Source organism: Antechinus flavipes, chromosome 1 (genome assembly GCF_016432865.1).
Source record: "Antechinus flavipes isolate AdamAnt ecotype Samford, QLD, Australia chromosome 1, AdamAnt_v2, whole genome shotgun sequence".
In the NCBI taxonomy this organism is placed as follows: Eukaryota; Metazoa; Chordata; class Mammalia; order Dasyuromorphia; family Dasyuridae; genus Antechinus; species Antechinus flavipes.
In genome coordinates, this window is record NC_067398.1 from 495,461,459 (window position 1) to 495,481,753 (window position 20,295).

The 20,295-nt window shown below is 33.4% G+C and overlaps 1 protein-coding gene across 3 annotated transcripts in view; it reads right to left on the minus strand.

The window, feature by feature from the left end:
• Positions 1-20,295, minus strand: part of RBBP8 (RB binding protein 8, endonuclease) — a 124,502-nt gene that overhangs the window by 12,179 nt on the left and 92,028 nt on the right. For all 3 annotated transcript variants that reach the window (XM_051970350.1, XM_051970351.1, XM_051970349.1), the window contains exons 9-15: positions 20,116-20,213; positions 18,020-18,132; positions 16,352-16,961; positions 15,868-15,994; positions 14,722-14,813; positions 12,117-12,231; positions 238-396 (exon numbers count right to left, since the gene is read on the minus strand). In XM_051970350.1, the coding sequence (XP_051826310.1) occupies positions 238-396; positions 12,117-12,231; positions 14,722-14,813; positions 15,868-15,994; positions 16,352-16,961; positions 18,020-18,132; positions 20,116-20,213 (1,314 nt within the window). The remainder of the gene's footprint in view (positions 1-237; positions 397-12,116; positions 12,232-14,721; positions 14,814-15,867; positions 15,995-16,351; positions 16,962-18,019; positions 18,133-20,115; positions 20,214-20,295) is intronic.

Genomic DNA, 20,295 nt, shown 5'->3' on the forward strand with positions numbered 1-20,295 from the left:
CTACTCTATGAAGATTCTCACATGAAATTTTAAATATTTATTTTAAAATAAATTCAAATAAGAAAAGTGAACTCAACAGCTAATGAACCACTGTATGTGCCTTTTAAAATTAGAATGATCATTTAATTAGTATATTAGATTCCAACAAGTCTAGTTCTGATTCAGAAGGTTCCACTACAATTTTCATGAACAGTTGATTAAAAGAGGAGTTATACTTTAAAAGACCAGCACACTTACTATTTAGTTTCTTTGCAGCAACTGATAATTCTTCATATTCTACTTGGAGATTTTCTTCTGGTTCACACAGTGAACTATCTGTCAAATAGGATTCATATTCTTCACGTGTTGTCTGATCAAACAATTCTGATAAGCTATCATTCACTTTTCTTTCTCTCTCTATGAAAAAGATTAGTTGTTTTTAGGCAATGAATAACTCATACATATATAAATATAAGGAATCAAGGAACACAAACTCTGAATACTGTGGAATTACATCAAATATTTATAAAAGAACTTAAAGTTTTTACCATGTGTCTATAAAAGGTCTCATAGCCATAATAAAATTATCTTCACTTTTAAAATAGGGATAAATTTTTGAGATTTTAACTTTTTTTGTCTTTAAATTACTAGGCATGTGGTTGGTTGGTGTGGGCTATAGCACATAACCAATGAAGAAACAAAGAACAGGAATAAAAGGAGTAATTTAGGAATTATCTAAAAATTTGGTTGTGTGTTCAGGGCAAAAAAGTGACAAGGAGGAGTACTTAAGTATTCTTGTGATGTTAGATAAAAGAAAGAACTCCAACCTGTTAGGTGGACTCTTTATGACAAACTTAAAGGAGGTTATGATGAAGAGTCATATAGTGTGGGCATCTCTAGATTTGTAACATTTGTATTACTGGAGAGAGTTTCCAAATGAAAAAGAACAAAAACCCATTCAAGTTTTTTTTTTTTTTAAATGTAAAACAATGCCATATTATTTTATACAAGAAGACTTGAATAAAAGGGGAAAAAAAAAGGAAAGATATTGGTATCTAAATTGGTAAAGATTGGTAGATATTCATACATTTCATTTAGACTATGAGATTTATTGGCATGTAACTGGGCAAAAAATTTCCTAACACTTGTCTTATTTTCCTTCTTCATTGGCGATGAATTCAGAACTTTTTATTTGATTTTTTAACCTTCTTTCCTTTTTGAAACGACATTAACCAAAGGCTTATCTATTTTATTGTTTTTATTTCATAAAACTAGTTTCAAGTTTTATTAGTTCAATGGTTTTCTTATTTTCAATTTTTTTTTTTTTTACTGTTAAAAAGTGATCTTTTATTTTTTTTTCTTCTTCTTCTTTTTTTTTTTTTTTTTAATAACTTTTTATTGATAGAACTCATGCCAGGGTAATTTTTTACAACATTATCCCTTGCATTCACTTCTGTTCCGATTTTTCCCCTCCCTCCCTCCACCCCCTCCCCCAGATGGCAAGCAATCCTTTACATGTTGAATAGGTTACAGTATATCCTGGATACAATATACGTGTGCAGAACCGAACAGTTTTCTTGTTGCACAGGGAGAATTGAATTCAGGAGATATAAATAATCCGGGAAGAAAAACAAAAATGCAAGCAGTTTATATTCATCTCCCAGTGTTCTTTCTTTGGGTGTAGCTGCTTCTGCTCATCTTTGATCAACTGAAACTGAATTAGCTCTCTTTATCGAAGAGATCCACTTCCATCAGAATACATCCTCAAACAGTGTCATTGTTGAGGTATATAATGATCTCCTGGTTCTGCTCATTTCACTCAGCATCAGTTCATGTAAGTCTCGCCAGTCCTCTCTGTATTCATCCTGCTGGTCATTCCTTACAGAACAATAATATTCCATAACGTTCATATACCACAATTTACTCAACCATGCTCCAATTGATGGGCATCCATTCATTTTCCAGCTTCTAGCCACTACAAACAGGGCTGCCACAAACATTTTGGCACATACAGGTCCCTTTCCTTTCTTTAGTATCTCTTTGGGGTATAAGCCCAGTAGAAACACTGCTGGATCAAAGGGTATGCACAGTTTTATAACTTTTTGAGCATAGTTCCAAATTGCTCTCCAGAATGGCTGGATGTGTTCACAATTCCACCAACAATGTATCAGTGTCCCTGTTTTCCCACATCCCCTCCAACATTCCACATTATCTTTCCCTGTCACTCTAGCCAATCTGACAGGTATGTAGTGATATCTCAGAATTGTCTTAATTTGCATTTCTCTGATTAATAATGATTTGGAGCATATTTTCATATGTCTATAAATAGTTTTAATTTCTTCATCTGAGAATTGTCTGTTCATATCCTTTGATTATTTTCAATTTTTTAATCACTTTTGATTTTCAATTGTGTTTGAGTATTTTTGATTTTTCTTTTTTAATTTGTATGATTAATTAATTGATCTGCCTTTTCTCTATTTTATTGATATAAGCAATTAAAGATATAGATTTCTCCCCTAAGTGTTGCTTTGGCTCAATCCCCCTAAGTTTTGGGATGTTGTCTCGCTTTCATTTTCTTTAATAAAATCATCAATTGTTTCTATGATTTGTTCTTTGACTCACTTATTTTTTAGGATTATTTAAATTGCAATTAATTTTTAATCTTTCTTTTCACTGTCCATTATTGAATGTAATTTTCTTTGCATTAATACCTAAAAAGGATATATTTTTTGTTTTTTGTTTTTTGCATTTGGTTGTGAAGTTTCTATGTCCTAATACTTGGTCAATTTTTGTGTAAGTGCCAAGTACTAATGAAAAAAAGGGTATATTCTTTTCTAATACATTCGATTTTCTCCCGCGATCTAACACATCTAACTTTTTCAGAATTTTAATCACTTCCTTGACTTTTCTTTCTTTTTTTTTTTTTTGGTTAGATTTTTCTACTTCTGAGAGGGGAAAGTTGAGGTCCCCCATTTATATAGTTTTATTATTCTATTTCCTCATTGAACTTCTTCAAAAATTTAGATGATACCATTTAGTACATACAGATATATATATATATAGTAATTTGGTTGTTTGTGGTACCTTTCAGCAAATTTCCTTCCATATCTCTTATAATTTGATCTATTCTTGCCTTTACTTTGTCTAAGATCATGATTGCCATCTTGCTTTCTTTGCTTCAAATGAAGCATAATAAATTCTGTTCTAGGCCTTTACCTTTATCCTGCATGTATTTCTCTACTTCAAATGTGTTTCTTGGAAACAACACACTGTAGGATTCTGATTTTTAATTCATTCTGCTATACACTTCGGTTTTATGGGTGAATATATCCAATTCAAATTTATAGTTTATATTTATAGTAACTGTGTACTTTCCCTCCATGCTATTATTCCTTTGTTTACTCTTCCCATGTCTTACCCTCACCCTTTCCATCCTTACAAATGTTTTATTTCTGATTACAGTCTTCTCCAATGTGCCCTCCTCCTTTTTATCAGTCCCCCTTTCCCTTCTATTATTCCCATCCTTTTTTACTTCCTTTTAGAAGAAAATAGATTTTTGTATCCAACTGTGTATGTTATTCCCTCTTTGAGACAATTTTGATGAGAGTAAGGTTCAAGTTTTGCCCACCCCACCTTTCTTCCTCTCCATTATAACACTTTTTTCATGCCTTTTTTATGTGGGATAATTTATCTCATTCAATCTTCCCTCTCCTCTTTTCAATTTTTCTTCTCATCCCTTTATTTTATTTTTTTGGGGGGATTATCATCCCATCAAAGTCAACTTATATCTACACCCTCTGTCTATATACATTCCTTATAAGTGCTGTTAGTAATAAAATTCTTAAGAATTATAAATATTATCTTGTATATTTAAATATAAACAGCTTAATCTTGAATTTCTTATGTTTTCTTTTTCTGGTTTCTTGTTTACCTTTTTATGTTTTCTTTGAGTTTTACATCCGGAGGTCAAATTTTTTATTCAACTTTGGTCTTTTAATTAGAAACACTTGAAAATCCTTTGTTAAATATCCATTTTTTCCCTGAAAGATTGTATTCAATTTTGCTGGGAAGATAATTCTTGGTTGTAATCTTAACTGCTTTGCCTTCTGGTATATCATATTCCAAGCCTTACATTTGTTTAATGTGGAAGCTGCCAAATTCGATGTAATGTTAATTGTTGTTCCATGGTATTTTAATTGTTTTTTTGTTGGTTTTTTGAAATACTTTCTCCTTAATCTGTAAACTCTGGAATTTGGATATGATGTTCCTGGGAGTTTTCATTTTGGGATCTCTTTCAAGTAGTGATCAACTGATTCAATTTCAATTTTGTCCTTTGGTTCTAATATACTGGAACTGTTTTCTTTGATAATTTTTTTTGAAAGATATCGAGCAGGCTTTTTTGGTTTGTTTTAAATTGTAACTTTCAGGTAGTCTAATAATTCTTATATTATCTCTTTATCTCGATGTTCCAAAAAGTCTAGCTTCCACTTGGTTTAATTCTAATTTTTAAGGGATTATTTTCTTCAGTGAGCTTATGTTTTTCGTTTTCCATTTGGCCAATTCTAGTTTTTAAAAAAGTTATTTCCGAACAGCAGGATGAATACAGAGAGGCTTGGAGAGACTTACATGAACTGATGCTAAGTGAAATGAGCAGAACCAGGAGATTATTATACACTTTGACAACGATATTGTATGAGGATATATTCTGATGGAAGTGGATTTCTTTGACAAAGAGACCTAACTCAGTTTCAATTGATAAATGATGGACAGAAGCAGCTACACCCAAAGAAAGAACACTGGGAAACGAATGTGAACTATTTGCATTTTTGTTTTTCTTCCCGGGTTATTTTTACCTTCTGAATCCAATTCTCCCTGTGCAAGAAGAGAACTGTTTGGTTCTGCAAACATATATTGTATCTAGGATATACTGCAAAATATCTAACATATATAGAACTGCTTGCCATCTAGGGGAGGGGGTGGAGGGAGGGAGGGGAAAAATCGGAACAGAAGCGAGTGCAAGGGATAATGTTGTAAAAAAAATTACCCTGGCATGGATTCTGTCAATATAAAGTTATTATTAAATAAAATAAAATTAAAAAATAAAATAAAATAAAAGAGTTATTTCCTTCAATAAATTGTTGTGTATCTTTTCCCATGCTAGTGACTCTTTTTTCATGATTCTTTTGCATTACTCTCATTTCTTTCCCCAATTTTTCTTCTATTTCTCTCATTTGCTTTTCAAAATTAAAATCCTTTTTAAGCTCTTCCAGGAATTCTCTTTGGGCCTGAGACTAAATTTTATACATATACATATACATATATACATACATATATATATATATATATATATGTATTTTTTCCCCCCCCCAGGCTTCACAGGTAGCCATTTTGATGCCATTATCCTCTTCTAAATTTATGCTTTGATGCTCCTTGTCACCACAGTCAAATTCTTTTTATGTTTTTACTATTTTTTCTACCTTTTTTTTTTTTTTTGGTCATTTAGCATTTTTAATGTGTGACTTGGGCTATGCTCCTATATGATCCCAAATTTTTTGTTCTGTGGCTTGGAATCTTACTGCTGTCTTTCTCTGGGGTTCAAGATTTGGCTGCTTGCTCTCACTGGAGGATAAGTTATACTTCTGGCATGCACTAGAGAATGGGGTGTACCTGAGGTTAAGTGCTGGCCTGTTATTCTTTCTGGTGACTGGCCCTAGAGAAGGATTAGTCGTACTATTGTGCTCCAGGAGTGGAGCCTGCTGCTCAGATGCTATGGAAATAGTTTCTCTGCTAGAAGGCCTCAAGAGTAGGATCTCATTGTTGGCCAGCCTCTGTGTGGTGCTTCACTACTGATCAGCAATAAGTCAAGGTCTCCTTGGTAGGCAAGGAACCTTGCTGTAAGACCTTTATTGTGAGGCTGGCTGCTGTTGCTGCTCTTGAACCTTACTCCCCTCTTGTTAGTGAGCAGCTTTCTTGTCCTGGTAATGAGCTGTTTTCCTGCTCCCAGATCAATTCTAATGTCATTTTTTAATTGTTTGGATGGGAATCTAGGAGAGCTTCAGAGAGTTCCTTCCTCATTCCACCATCTTAGCACCAGAAGGCCGTATTCAAGCTTTAAATTGTTAGTTCATGTGTGATGCATATTGGCAGATCTGAGATTTTCATGAGGATAGCTACTCCTTCCAAGCCTTTTTATAGTGTTTTCCCAGAGACCTTTCATATAATACTCCAAAGTATTAGAAGATTTTCTCTTGCTCATTTATTTTCTTAGGGATCCAATGTATCAAATAAGCTACCTCCTCTATTGTCTAAAACTTTTGCTACATTAGCATTCTAATTTTTTTCAAATTATAAAAATTTTTTATGAAAATTTCTGTGTGTAAAACATTGTTGATATTATGCTAATACTAGTCTGTGCTAATCGTGTAATTTGTATTGTCATCTGGTTTAACTGTAAAGTTAATTTTTTTTAAATTGCTGTGATAATTTCATGATTTGTAGTCATTTACTATTAATATTAATGATGTTAATTTTTATAAGCAAACAATTTAGAATCATTGAAAGCACTGTGTCCCAAAGGCAATCCTATTTCACTTTTTTCAAAATTTATAATTATGCACCTGGCTCATTTTCCCTGTTCAACTTCTGTTTAAGAAACACATGCTGACTGAAAAAAAAGGCCAATGGTGAGAGTTGAGGCAATGTACATCTTTTCATCCCCTTTATTTTTTTCATGTGGATGGTTAAACTTAATCTCATTTCCAGATTCTTTACTTCTTTCTTACCCCTTTCCCACCGATCTGAGAAAGCAAGAAACATTTTTACTTTTCCAAGCTGTAAAAGAAATAAAAAGCAAGAAAAATGAAGGAACTGATGAACGTTGAGTATAGACTGAAACAAAGAAAATACGTTTCAATCTGCAGAATCAGAGTTCATCACTCCTCATTCTGGAAGTCAACAGCATTTTTCATTATGATTCCCCTGAAACTGTTATTTATTGATCAGATTAGCTAAATCTTTCACAGTTGATTATTGTTATAACATTGCTATTACTCAGTACCATGTTCTCTTGGTTTTATTCACTTCACCTTGAATCAATTCCTAGAAATCTCAAGTTTTCTGAAACCATCTTGCTCATCATTTCAATAGTATTTCATCACAATTAGAATGCCACAATTCTCAGCTAATTGATAGGCATTTCCTTAGTTTCCAATTCTTTGCCATCATAAAAAGAGCTGCCTTTTCTTTTTATATCTTTGGTACTACAAGTTGTAGTTATTTTTGGGTCTAAGGAATACAAAGGTTTATAGCCTTTAGGGCACAATTCCAAATTGTTCTCTAAAATGGCTGATTGCTTTTATTTAGTTGTGTCCCACTCTGTGGCCCCATTTGGGATTTTGTTGGCAAAGATAGTGAAGTAGTTTAGTATTTCCATCTCCAACTCATTTTATTTTATTTATTTATTTATTTTTCCAACTCATTTTACAGATGAAGAAATGAAGTAAACAAAGTTAAGAGACTTGAGCAGTGTCACACAAGCTAATAAATGTCTGAGGCCAAATTTAAACTGAGAAAGATGACTCTTCCTGACTTAAGGCCCAGCACCCTCTGTGCCGTGTACCACCCAAATGCCTCACAAAATGATTGAACCAGTTTACAATTCCACCAACAATGCTAAATTAGTGTCCCTGCTTTTCTACATTTCCCCCAGCATTTGTCAATTTCCTTTTCTGATATGTTAGTGTAAAATATAAAGTATAAACACTACCTCAGTATTACAATTTGCAATTCTCTAATTATTGATTTAAAATATGCTCTTTGAAAATTAATTTTTATCATCCTCAAAAAAAATTATTCTAAATGCAAATAGTGTAGATATTAAAACAAGATTTTTTTTGGAAGTCACATTTAATGATAAAAAATATGGAAAACTGCTCAATTTGTTCTTTTTTCATGTTGAATCATGATAATATTTCTAAAGTAGCCTTTATTCAATGAAAAAAGTAAAAAAATAACCATGACTGAAATTTCCAGATATAATTCAATAAGGAATGTAGGCCAGAGGAAATTCTGGTAGATGCCTAATGTTAACATCCTTCCTAAAAAGTGGCAGCAAAATATGCCACTGGGTAGACAATAAGAATTGGTCTACATGGGGCAGCTAGGTGGTTCAGTGGATAGAGTACCAGCCCTGAAGTCAGGAGGATCTGAGTTCCAATCTGGCCTCAGACACTTAGCATTCCCTATCTGTGTGACCCTGGGCAAGTCACTTAAACCCAATTACCTCAGTAAAAAAAAATTGGTCTGACTTTGAACAAGGGAAGCTAAGTGGCACAGTGGATAGAATGTCAGGCTTGGAATCAATAGACCTAAATTCAAATCTGACCTCTGACACTTATTGGTTGTGAAATGCTAGGCAAATCCTTTCTCCCTGTTCGCCTCAGTTTCTTCATCTGTAAAATGAGCTGGAGAAAAAAATGGCAAATCACGCCAATAACTTTCCCAAGAAAATCCTCAATTTCTTCATCTGTAAAATGAGCTAGAGAAAGAAATGATAAAATCCCAAATGGCATCACAAGGAGTCAAACATAGCTGAAGTGAATGAACAACAAACTTGAAATAAATTAGATATATTTTTTAGAAAATTTTGATTATATCAAATTAAAAAGCCTTTGTACAAACAAAACTAATACAAACAAGATTAAAAGGGAAGCAACAAACTGGGAAAACATCTTCACAGTTAAAGGTTCTGATAAAGGCCTCATTTCCAAAATATATAGAGAACTGACTCAAAATTATAAGAAATCAAGCCATTCTCCAATTGATAAATGGTCAAAGGATATGAACAGACAATTTTCAGAGGATGAAATTGAAACTATTACCACTCATATGAAAGAGTGTTCCAAATCAGTATTGATCAGAGAAATGCAAATTAAGACAACTCTGAGATACCACTACACACCTGTCAGATTGGCTAAGATGACAGGAAAAAATAATGATGAATGTTGGAGGGGATGCGGGAAAACTGGGACACTGATGCATTGTTGGTGGAGTTGTGAACGAATCCAACCATTCTGGAGAGCAATCTGGAATTATGCCCAAAAAGTTATCAACATGTGCATACCCTTTGATCCAGCAGTGTTACTTCTGGGCTTATATCCCAAAGAAATACTAAAGAAGGGAAAGGGACCTGTATTTGCCAAAATGTTTGTGGCAGCCCTATTTGTAGTGGCTAGAAAATGGAAATTGAATGGATGCCCATCAATTGGAGAATGGCTGGGTAAATTGTGGTATATGAACGTTATGGAATATTATTGTTCTTTAAGAAATGACCAGCAGGATGAATACAGAGAGGCTTGGAGAGACTTACATGAACTGATGCTAAGTGAAATGAGCAGAACCAGGAGATCATTATACACTTCAACAAAGATATTGTATGAGGATGTATTCTGATGGAAGTGGATTTCTTTGACAAAGAGACCTAACTCAGTTTCAATTGACAAATGATGGACAGAAGCAGCTACACCCAAAGGGAGAACACTGGGAAACGAATGTAAACTATTTGCATTTTTGTTTTTCTTCCCAGGTTATTTATACCTTCTGAATCCAATTCTCCTTGTGCAACAAGAGAACAAGAGAATATGTTCTGCAAACATATATTGTATCTAGGATATACTGCAACATATTTAACATATATAGGACTGCTTGCCATCTAGGGAAGGGGTGGAGGGAGGGAGGGGAAAAATCGGAACAGAAGCGAGTGCAAGAGATAATGTTGTAAAAAAATTACCCTGGCATGGATTCTGTCAATATAAAGTTATTATAAAATAAAATAAAATATATATATTTAAAAAAAAAATGATCCGCAAGATGATTTTATAGGGTCCTGGGGAGACTTACATGAACTGATGCTAAGAGAAGTGAGTAGAACCAAGATGTTGTATACAACATCAACAAGATTATGTGACCATCAACTGTGATAGATTTGACTCATTTCAGCAATGAGGTGATTTGGGCCAGTTCCACTGGTCTTGTGATGGAAAGAAATCTGCTCCCACAGAGGGGACTGTGGGGACTCAGTGTGGATCACAATATAGAATTTTTTACCTTTGTTGTTGTTTGTTACATGCTTTTTTCTTTCTTTTTTTTCCTTTTTGATCTGATTTTTCTTATGCAACATGATAAATGTGGAAATATGTTTAGAAGAATTGCACATGTTTAACCTGTATTGAATTACTGGCTGTCTAGGGGAGGAGGGGGGAGGGAAAGGAGAAAAATTTGGAACACAAATATTTGCAAAGGTAAATGTTAAAATTATCTTTGCATGTGTTTTGAAAATAAAAAGCTATTACTAAAAAAAAAAATTAGATATATTTTTGTCTTAAAGCGATGTTTGATATATGAAATCATGAAGAATGATGTTGTTTAAACATGCATTCACATTCTCACGATCAAGTAATATAATTATTAAATCTTATTATTAAAAGACATCTTAGTGATGACTGAAGTCAACTTTTCACCAAATACTAGGATTTCTGGGCAAATAAGTGGGGTAGTGGATACAGCACTGACCCTGAAAGCACAAAAACAAAACAAAACAAAACAAAACAAGTAAAAATTGCCTATTTATATTACACCTTATTACCTTCTTATACATGTCCAATGGTGGAAATTTAAGACTTCTATTTTTGGCTGCCGGACAACTGTGGCTAAAAAATTTTCCCTTCTGTCACATCAAGATTTGCCTCTTTGAAGCTTCCATTTATCAGATGTAGAATTCATCTTCTTTCAGTTACATAGTACAGTTACTAGTGTTTTTGTATGACACAAGCATTTGCAACCCGAAATATTCTGAAAGTTCTCTGCTTCTTTGATTATATAATCAATTTTTAATTCAAAATTTTTATACAGTCACTTGGCCTTCTGCTCTAGGTGGCCAGATATCAGATACTGTATGTATCTGGCTATTCTCCAGCAGGAGATATAGAGTTGTAGACATAAGCAAATTTTATAAACTTAAACATTCTGACTTACTCAGGTATATGGTTTGGGGAGATAATGAGTGACAGATAAAGAAACATGGAGTCTAAGCAAAATTCTAGTTGCTTGTTTTTTTTTGCTTGAAGTAGAAGATGTAAAGAGGGAGTAATCTGATTTAGTTTCAGAATCACCCAACAAGTTGATAACAGTTCAATAATACTACTAAGAGGTATCCCTTTCTATTCCTCACCATCATATGAAAGGAGGGCTTAAATATAATTTTAAGCAATGCAACTCTTTTGTGCTTCAGTTTGAGATGTCTGGGAGTCCTTGAGTGGGAGAAGCTTTGGTGGTGGTGGTAGTAGCAGACCATACTGTCTTAATGATTCATTTGCTGTAATGACAGTGATGTATGGGAAAAGTGCAGTAATCACTATTCTTCCTATCTCGTCAAAACCAATAGTTTAAGATGAGGAGTTAACTAGCTTCACATCAGAGTTTGGAGACCTCTAATTTGGCCAAGTTGTTTTCTAGAGAAGTAGGAAAATGTAACTAGAGAAAATCCAAAAAATGCAGCACCTTCCTTAGAATATTGGCTTACTTGCAAATGGTACAGTGGATAGAGTGTTTGGCTTGGAGTTAGGAAGACTTTAGGTTAAATCTGGGTCTTAGACATTTACAAGTTGTTAGGTCATTTTGCCTCTACCTCACGTAGTAGTTGCTTAATAAATGTTTGTTCCTTTCCCTATCAGATTTTTTAAAAAAGGAATTTTATAATATTGCTTGAATCTACAAAAGCACATGCTTCTCATATATGCTGTCAGTTTTACACCCCTTTTTAAAATATTTAAGAGGCTCTAATTTCTTAAAAAGAACCACAACAATTTAAGGTTTAAATAGGTTTCTTTGATGAAATTTCCCAAAAACTTCCTTCTGGATATGACTGAGATAATAAATACATAAATCCGAAGAAAATTTTAAAAAAAGGTTTATAGTGATATGGTCAATTTTTTTTATTTGTTAAATGAGCTGACTGGACACAATGATCTTTATAGATCCTTTCAGCTCAAATCCTATCATCTTATAATTAAACAACATGAATGCAAATATACAACTCTCTTCTACCCTCAAAAGGAAAAGGAAAAAAAATCAAACCTTACTTGGACTTTTCTCTTCCTTCTGCTCCTGCTTCTTGATTTTTAAAAGCACAGTTTCACTAATCAATGTACAATCCATGTCCATAGTCTCGCCTCCTAATCTTGATTGACTACCATCCTGAATAAATATAAAAGAATTGACATTTTCACCAATCCCTTTAAAACTTGTGAAATATATACATCACTTACATTTATGATGGAAATGTGTATTGACTCAAAAGAGAATAAAACCCCTTAGGGGTTTCATGAGTAATAGGTAACTTATAATTTAAAAGATGCTTTTTACTGGTAAAACCTAAGATTCTCCTACCTTATCCTTTCTCATTTACCTCAAAATCCGGTAGTTATTGGGCAGTAAGAAAATAATAAAAATAGCCTATTTTTAAAACCCCACAATTTCTCTAGTAACTAAAATAATCATAAACACTCTTACAAATTAATTTCTTAAATGACATGAACCCCAAGTATAAAACAAAATAATGAAAATTTTCATTCTTTATTTTTATTTTAAGCTTTTGCATTTGCAGTTTTAACACTGGTCAACTAAAAGAATTAAAATACTATTATTTTGCAAACTAATGAAAGTCATTTTTCTAAAATAGCTGCTTCATGACCTAATAATAATGGTTCACTTACATGTCATTGAAAGTTTTATAAAGTTTTTAACTTGTAACAATCCTGTAAAGTAGCTATTGCATGAAAAACACTGGATTTGGAATCAGAAGACCAAGGTTCAAATGCCTTGATCTTCCCCAAAGTGGCATAGTTTCTTCCCAAAAGTGACACAGCTAATGTCTTAAGTGAGATATAAGGCCACAGTTCTTGACTACAACTCTAGCATTCTATGCTAATATTTTTTATCTTCAAGGTTACATTTGATGCTTTTTCAACACAGGGATTCTTAACACATTGTAAATTGTTCTTTCACAAATTACCCAATTTAACTCATGGAAACAGCATGAGAATCAGTCACATAACTCTTATTTTTCCTTTTTTTAGAAATTCAATCAATGAACAAATATTTATTAAATTTTTTCCACATATTAGATGATGAAAATATAAAGTCAAAAAATGAAAATTGATCTCTGATCATTCAAAGAGCATATACTCTACTGAAGAAGGTAACATGAACTCACATTAAGTAGGAGAGAATTTGAGGAGGAAGCATTAATAATAAAGGTAGGGATTTTTAACTTTGCTGTATCAATAGGTCTCTTTGGTTGACTGGTGAAATTGATGAAGTCCTTTTCAGATTAATATTTTTCAATACATAAAATAAAATAGGATTTCAAAAGAATTATAGTGAAAGGCAGTTATCAAAAAGTCTAAAAAGTTCATGGACCCAGGTTAAGAACCCCTGAACTAGGGTAACCAATAAAATTTTCACACAAGTGATGACAGTGAATTGAGTCTTAAAGGAAAAAAAAAGATTTTAAGAAGCAGTTTAAGGAATGCATTACAGTAATTAGAGACAACTTGTACAAAAGCAATATTGAGTTTCAAACACAGCATTTTGCAATAGAGGAAGCTGATAGGCTTGAAGTCAGAAGATCTGGATTCAGTTCTCAGCCCTTAATTTCTCTGTTTCAGTTCTAAGGTCCCAAAGTGTCAAATAAGCATGTTTGGTTACAGAGTACCCGAAAGATAGTGAAGCAAAAATAAGTTTGGGGATCAAACATCTATAGATGAGAGATTCCTCTTGGGTTAGTGAATTTCATTTTACAGATATGGGAAGGGAAGCCCAAGGCTATTAAGTGGTTTGTGCAAGGTGATACAGGTAATCCTCAAAGGAAGGATATGAACCTAGATCTCCTGACTCCAGAGAAGTAGTCTTTCCATTATACCATATAGACTTCCTTACTCTAAAAGTGAAGGCTGGAATCAGATTATAAAGAACTTAAATGTCAAATAGAATAGTTTTTATTTTATGAAAGCTGTTTTATTAAAGAAACAAAATCCATTAAAAATTCTTAAGGGTTAATATCAGAAAACTATTTGGGTCTAAAAGTAGGCTATTTTTATTATTTTCTTATTGCCCAACAACTACCATTTGGGATGAAAGGAACAAAAACTAAGCAAGGAATTCAGCTAAGAGACTTTTAGAATAATGTATTAGAATAATGAACTACATTATGGAGAAAAAGAGATGGAGATAAGAGATATTGTGTAGAACTGTGTGTGAGAAGTAGAATTGATGAAATCTGTGGGATTTGGGAAGTGGGAAAGGGAAGAATCAAGGATGAACCCAAATTTTACAAAAAAATAGGTGACTATAGTACTCCCAAGAGAAACAAAGAAATCAACTCCCTTTTAGAAATGTTTGTGATAATAATCTAGATACATGGGATTGTAGCTGAAAAAACAAATTAGTACTGGATATATAGACAGAGAGATACTTATCTTATACATAGAGATGATAACTGAACCCTTGGGAATTGATATAATATAATGAGATCACAAGAACAGGTACAAACAGAAAAGCAGAGGGTCTGGGAATGAAGAACTGAGTTTATACATATAGTCAATCAGAAGAATTGTAGTTGTACAGATGAATATTCTTTTCAATCAACCAGAAAGAAGCAAATATGCCTTCATTTCATTAACTTACCTTTGTATCTATTACAGTAATATCCATTTTATATTGAGAAAGATCTGCTGCTGGATCTATGCTCCACTGGATATTTTCTAAGGATGATTTATCTTAGAGAAAAAAAACCTCATAATTAGAATTTGAATTATGAATTTATATCATTTTAACACCCGATTATTTAATAAATGTCTAAAGTTGGTAACATATTAATCTTACTTTAAAGAGCTAAACTATAATGTGGATTTGGTAAAGCTAGAATCCATCTTGATGTCTTGTGATGATTCTAGTTCAACCTCTTTCTTACTAAAAGAAATTACTAAAATTAGGTCTCTCAAAAAAAAGATTTGACATAGACTAAAATCATAGGTCTACTCATTTCTTTGTACTGTCAAGAAACTTCCAACAACTCCTTTTTGCCTCTAAAATAAAATACAAACTCTTTTGTTTGGCTTTTATGGCTCTTCAAAGTTTGGCTCCAGTCTAACTCTACTTCATATACATTCTGGCTGAACCGGCCTTTTTGTTGTTTTCCCCAAACAACATTCCAGCCTTCTACTCTCATGACTTTATGAAGGCTGTCCCCCATGACTAGAATGCACTACCTCTTCATCAAGTGCCAGCTCATAGAGAACATCTAACTGGAATCCCCTGGCTATTAGTGCTCTCCCTCCTAAGTCTCTATATTTATTTTGTATTTACTCAGTCAGTAGTATGCATTCTCTTTTTCTGAACGGAATATAAGCTTCCTCAGGTTGGGAACTATTCTGTTCCTAATGAGGTACTCAGTAAGTGCTCAAAAACTGCTTGTTGCTCAATTGAGAAAATACAAGAAAAGAACAGGAATGTCACGGAAAGGATGACAATGATAAAAATGAATAGGTATTCAAAGTAACATTTCATGAAGCTATTTATTAGGCAATTTTGCTTCAGTATTTTCTCAATGATGGATTTTTTTAAAGAAAGGATCTTCTATTAAAACAAAATGTCATTAAAAACTAACATTTTCAAATGAAAGAAATAAGATGAAAAATGCAATAAATAAAAATTTCTTATAATTCAACTAATATAATGAATAAGAACTGCTATTTTAGTTGACATTTACATTTATTTTAATGACTTTTTAAAAAACAATCTGAAAATATACTGTAGAGAACAGATATATACCTTGATTATCTTGTAGAGCTTGTGCTTTAGTTAGTCTACAAGGATTTAACTGAAGAACTGAGGCAAGTTCACAATCTCCATGTCCCATCCTGCCTTTCATTTTTATTGGCTCATAACCACCAGTAATCTAAGAATAGATGACAGTATTAGTACTTGAAAGAAATTTACAAACAAATCCCTGAACACCTAGCACAACAATATGCCTTCAGGCCATCCAAAAGATATTTTGAATCCAAACTTCTATGTGGCAGTAGAGGGATTTTGAAGGAAGGATTTTCTTCTTTCATTTGTAGCTATATTTTTTTTTATCTAGGGATGATTTATTATGGGACAGGATGATGTATTCCTGGAAACAGAGATCCTCTTGGGAGTCTCTGCTTGTTATGCAGCTCCCATTTAAATTTGTGTGCCTAGAGAAAGAGCTCTTAGGAAGGAATTTCAAAGCAACATCAAGAGTTATTTGCCTAAACCAGTTTTTACACACCTCATTTCCTTGACTTTTTTCTTTTCGATAGATAGCTGAAAATCGATCAGATAGATCCAGGGGTTTATCCATTACAGACTCTCCATTGACAGATTGAGGAATATCCCCTCGAAAAGGAAAAGCATTTTCTTTATCAAAAGAAGTTTGGGGGCAATGTTCACTTTCTTCTTCAGTCTTCTTCCTTTTGGTTCCTCTGCTTCCCAGTGGTTTCAATGGCACAAAAAGATCATTTTTTTCAGTAGTTTCATCTTTTGCATTATCAGTCTCAACCTGTGTACTTATTGATTCACTTATATTCTTTCTCACAAGCATTTGCTTAATGGAAGAAGAATGATCAATGACAGTGCTTGGTTGAGAACCAAAATTAAGGCACGTAACAAGGCTAGTGTCTTCAGATTTTGATCTAGTTTTCTGTGGTTTAGAATTAGAAACAATACTTAGGGAATTTGTTTTGAGATGAGGCTTTTTTCCAGCCTCTAAAAGAGAAGGGGACAAGCTTGTATTCAAGCCTAAACCATTTTTCACATTAGAAACAGCCCCAAAAACAGGAGAAGATGCCCTTGCAGCCCAGTCAATTTCTGGTGGAGTCCTTGGAGAAGAATCTGAAAATCTAAATATAAATAAAAGTAGTAAAATAAACTTGTCTGTTACTGGGGAAATAAGAAATAATCCAGAGAGAGAGAAACAAATGCTAAAATCCTGCTTAAATGACACTGACCAATAGCATATCAAAAAGCTCTGTCAACCCCCAAATTATGACAATGATGTCTTGTTTACCTACTAGTAGACCAGGATGCTAAGAGTAGGAGGAATGCAGCAAATGGCTAGCTACTTTCTATCAGGTAAAAGAGAAAAATACCAATATCACTCCATGCCCAATTAAGTGTATTAATAATAATAATTTATTGAGAGCTTTGAGCCTTGCAAAGCATTTTACATGAATTTAACTCATCCAGTTCCCCCCCAAACTCTAGAAATTAATGTATCTCATTTTGCAGAAGAGTAAACAAAGGCTACAAGAATAAGCTGCTTATTCATGATTTCATAAAGCTTGTAATTTCAAGACATGACTCCACTTTCATTTATCTAACAAACATGTTAGTACTTTTTAGATGCAAAGCAAGTAAAGTAGGGAATAATAAGAAACATAAAATATAGTCTTTGTTTCTCATTAGAATTAGTAGAATGTATAAATATGTATAAATATATAAATATAACAACAAGAAAAGTTATCACTGAAAATGTAGTTATAAAGTAATATGGCAAAATTTGAAGTGGGTAGATTATTCAGTTTTGGCACATTATTTGAAGGTTTTCTGACAGGATAGATTGAATTCTTTAAAAGAAGGTAAAAGCTACTTAGGAATAGTGAATTCCAAGTAATGATGGAAGTAAATTCATTACTTAAACCTCTCTCACTCCTTGTAGAATGCAAAAACAACAATATTTAAAAAAAAAAAAAAAAAAAAGGAGAAAAGAGCCATTGCAAAAATTCATTTTAACAAAATTTACAAAAAACTGCTACATTGAACTTTTCACATTTATGAAATTAGGGTTCTACCAGATGATACATAAGAACCATTCTAGCTCTAAATCCATGATCCTGAAATGTATGTTTTAAAAGCATTTTATTTTTGGAGCTTTAAAAAAAAGTCCTCCCCAAATTACCTCAAACCATCTTCATTATTTTTTGCGGATTCCTGAAAGGGTTGTTTCTTTGGTTCTACTTCCTGTTGATGGTGCAGATCTTCATTGAGAGGATTCGAAGCACTTTGAAGCTCCTTTAGTAGAAAAATGCACATGAGATTGAAAACTCAGGTCCACAGTATTTGTTTTGCCTTCACCTGCTTCACAGAAAAAACCATTCCTTGCATTCTAGAAATCCTCTTTGGCCTTCTATAACTCCTATGAATGGTGATAACCTGCCTGAACTCATTCCTCAGTGAATAACATAACTTCATACTTCCCATTCCAGTGATTCTGAACTTCTAAATGCCAGCTTTCATACCATATTCTTCATTCTTCACTTTCCACTCCTTTGTTGCTTAGCTACTTCAAACAAAAGCCCACCCCCCAACATCCAACTCTAAAGTTATTAACTATTTTCTACCAAGTTCTCTGGAATGCCTTTTCCACAGGAAACAAATTAACTTTCAATTGACACCTTTTCTTTCTCATTCACTTATCTTCCACTACTCAATGATACTTGGTTCTGTTCTGCTGACAGTTTCCCTGGCTACTCTTTAGTACAGATAGCACTTTCACTTGCATCTCTATTTCAATGACTAGACTATCCCTTATTCATATGCCTCTTCCAGGCACTCCTGCTGTCACTCAGTAATCTCTCCTCCTTTGAAGTTCATGCAATTCAGAATTATCACTCATCAAGATTCTGTTGGCTGATGTATAGCAACCTGTAGAACACTTATCCTTTCTTCCTCCAAGTTCAAACTCTTTCCTTCTCAACTTCTGCTCCTCATGAAGGAACTTTAATGAATATATTGACCTGTAAATTGCCAATTCTTCAATTTACTTATCCTCTCTACACACAAAGATGATCAAACCTGATATCACCCGTGAGCATTCTTTTATCTGATCATAACCTGTTGTTAATTTGCCTCTATCTCTTCTTTGCTCCAAATCTTGTTTTTTTATCTCATTGAAAACTCCCCAATCCCACTACCCTTCAGTCCTTTCCCAGGTCATTGATGATCCTTGAAATGCCTATACTTGCACATCTTTACCCATTGATGAAACAATTCAACTCTAGTCTGTCTTCTTTCAGATGGATCTTTTTAATATCTTGCCATGCCAAACTTCAATCTTGGATTACACTCACTGTCAGCTGCTTTTACTTCTATAACCATACACTGAATAAAGTTGGAGAAAATCATGACACTAAGTTGACTAAATTCACGAAAACTTTATGGTACATAATCTCTATGCCTTCTGATATTATCTTTTCCACCACATTGTAAATGAAATACCGCTTGTGTGTACCTCTCAGATTTCATTTTTATTAAATGAAGAGGTGGCCCTTCTCATTACCAAAGCTCTACATGCCCAAGTGATCCCAATCCATTTGATTTGATCCAACAGATTGCCCCTTGGCCCATCTCTCATTCCTATCTTCAATCTCTCCCCTGACTGCTGGCTATTTCTCTATTGAATACAAAAATAAACACATTTCCCCTATTTTCAAAAAACCTTCATTGATCCATCCATCCCTCATCATCCTTTAACTCTATCATCTTCCATCTCTCTTCCCTTTTATGACTAAATTTCTTGAAAAGACCATCTACAATAGGTGCCTCCACTTACTCTCCTCTCATTTTCTTTTCACTCTCTGAAGTGTGATTTGTAACAATTCAGCTAAAACTGCACTCTATAAAATAACCAATGATCTCTTAATTTCCAAATTTAATGGTGTTTTCTCAATCCTCATCTTTCTTGACTTCTCTGCAGCCTTTAACTAAGTCAATCACCTTGATATCCAATTAGCCATCATGTCCTATCAATTTTATATTACTAATGTTTTCACCGTCCTCATTTCTTTCCTACACATTCCTTTTTCTTCTGATATTGCTACCATCTTGGTGTAGGACCTCACCACTGTGTTTCTGGATCAAAGATTTGGGCCTGGTTAATCCTTGGTGATGGCTGAGTCTCTTGATTCTGCACATGAAGGTCTTAGGACTTGAAAAAATATTTTTCTCTAAGTTCAATTTAGTTATCATATTTATCAAGAGAGATATATTACTTACAGATTCTTCTTGAACACCAAGTCCAAGTGTTTCAGCAACAACTGCAGCTAAGTTAAAAGATGATTTCTCAATGGGATAACTGTTGGTATCTTGAATATCTAAGTTTAAGAAAGTCATATGCAAGTGAATATTCAACTATTGTCTTATAAAAATAGAGCACATCTGGTAGAGAAGTTTACT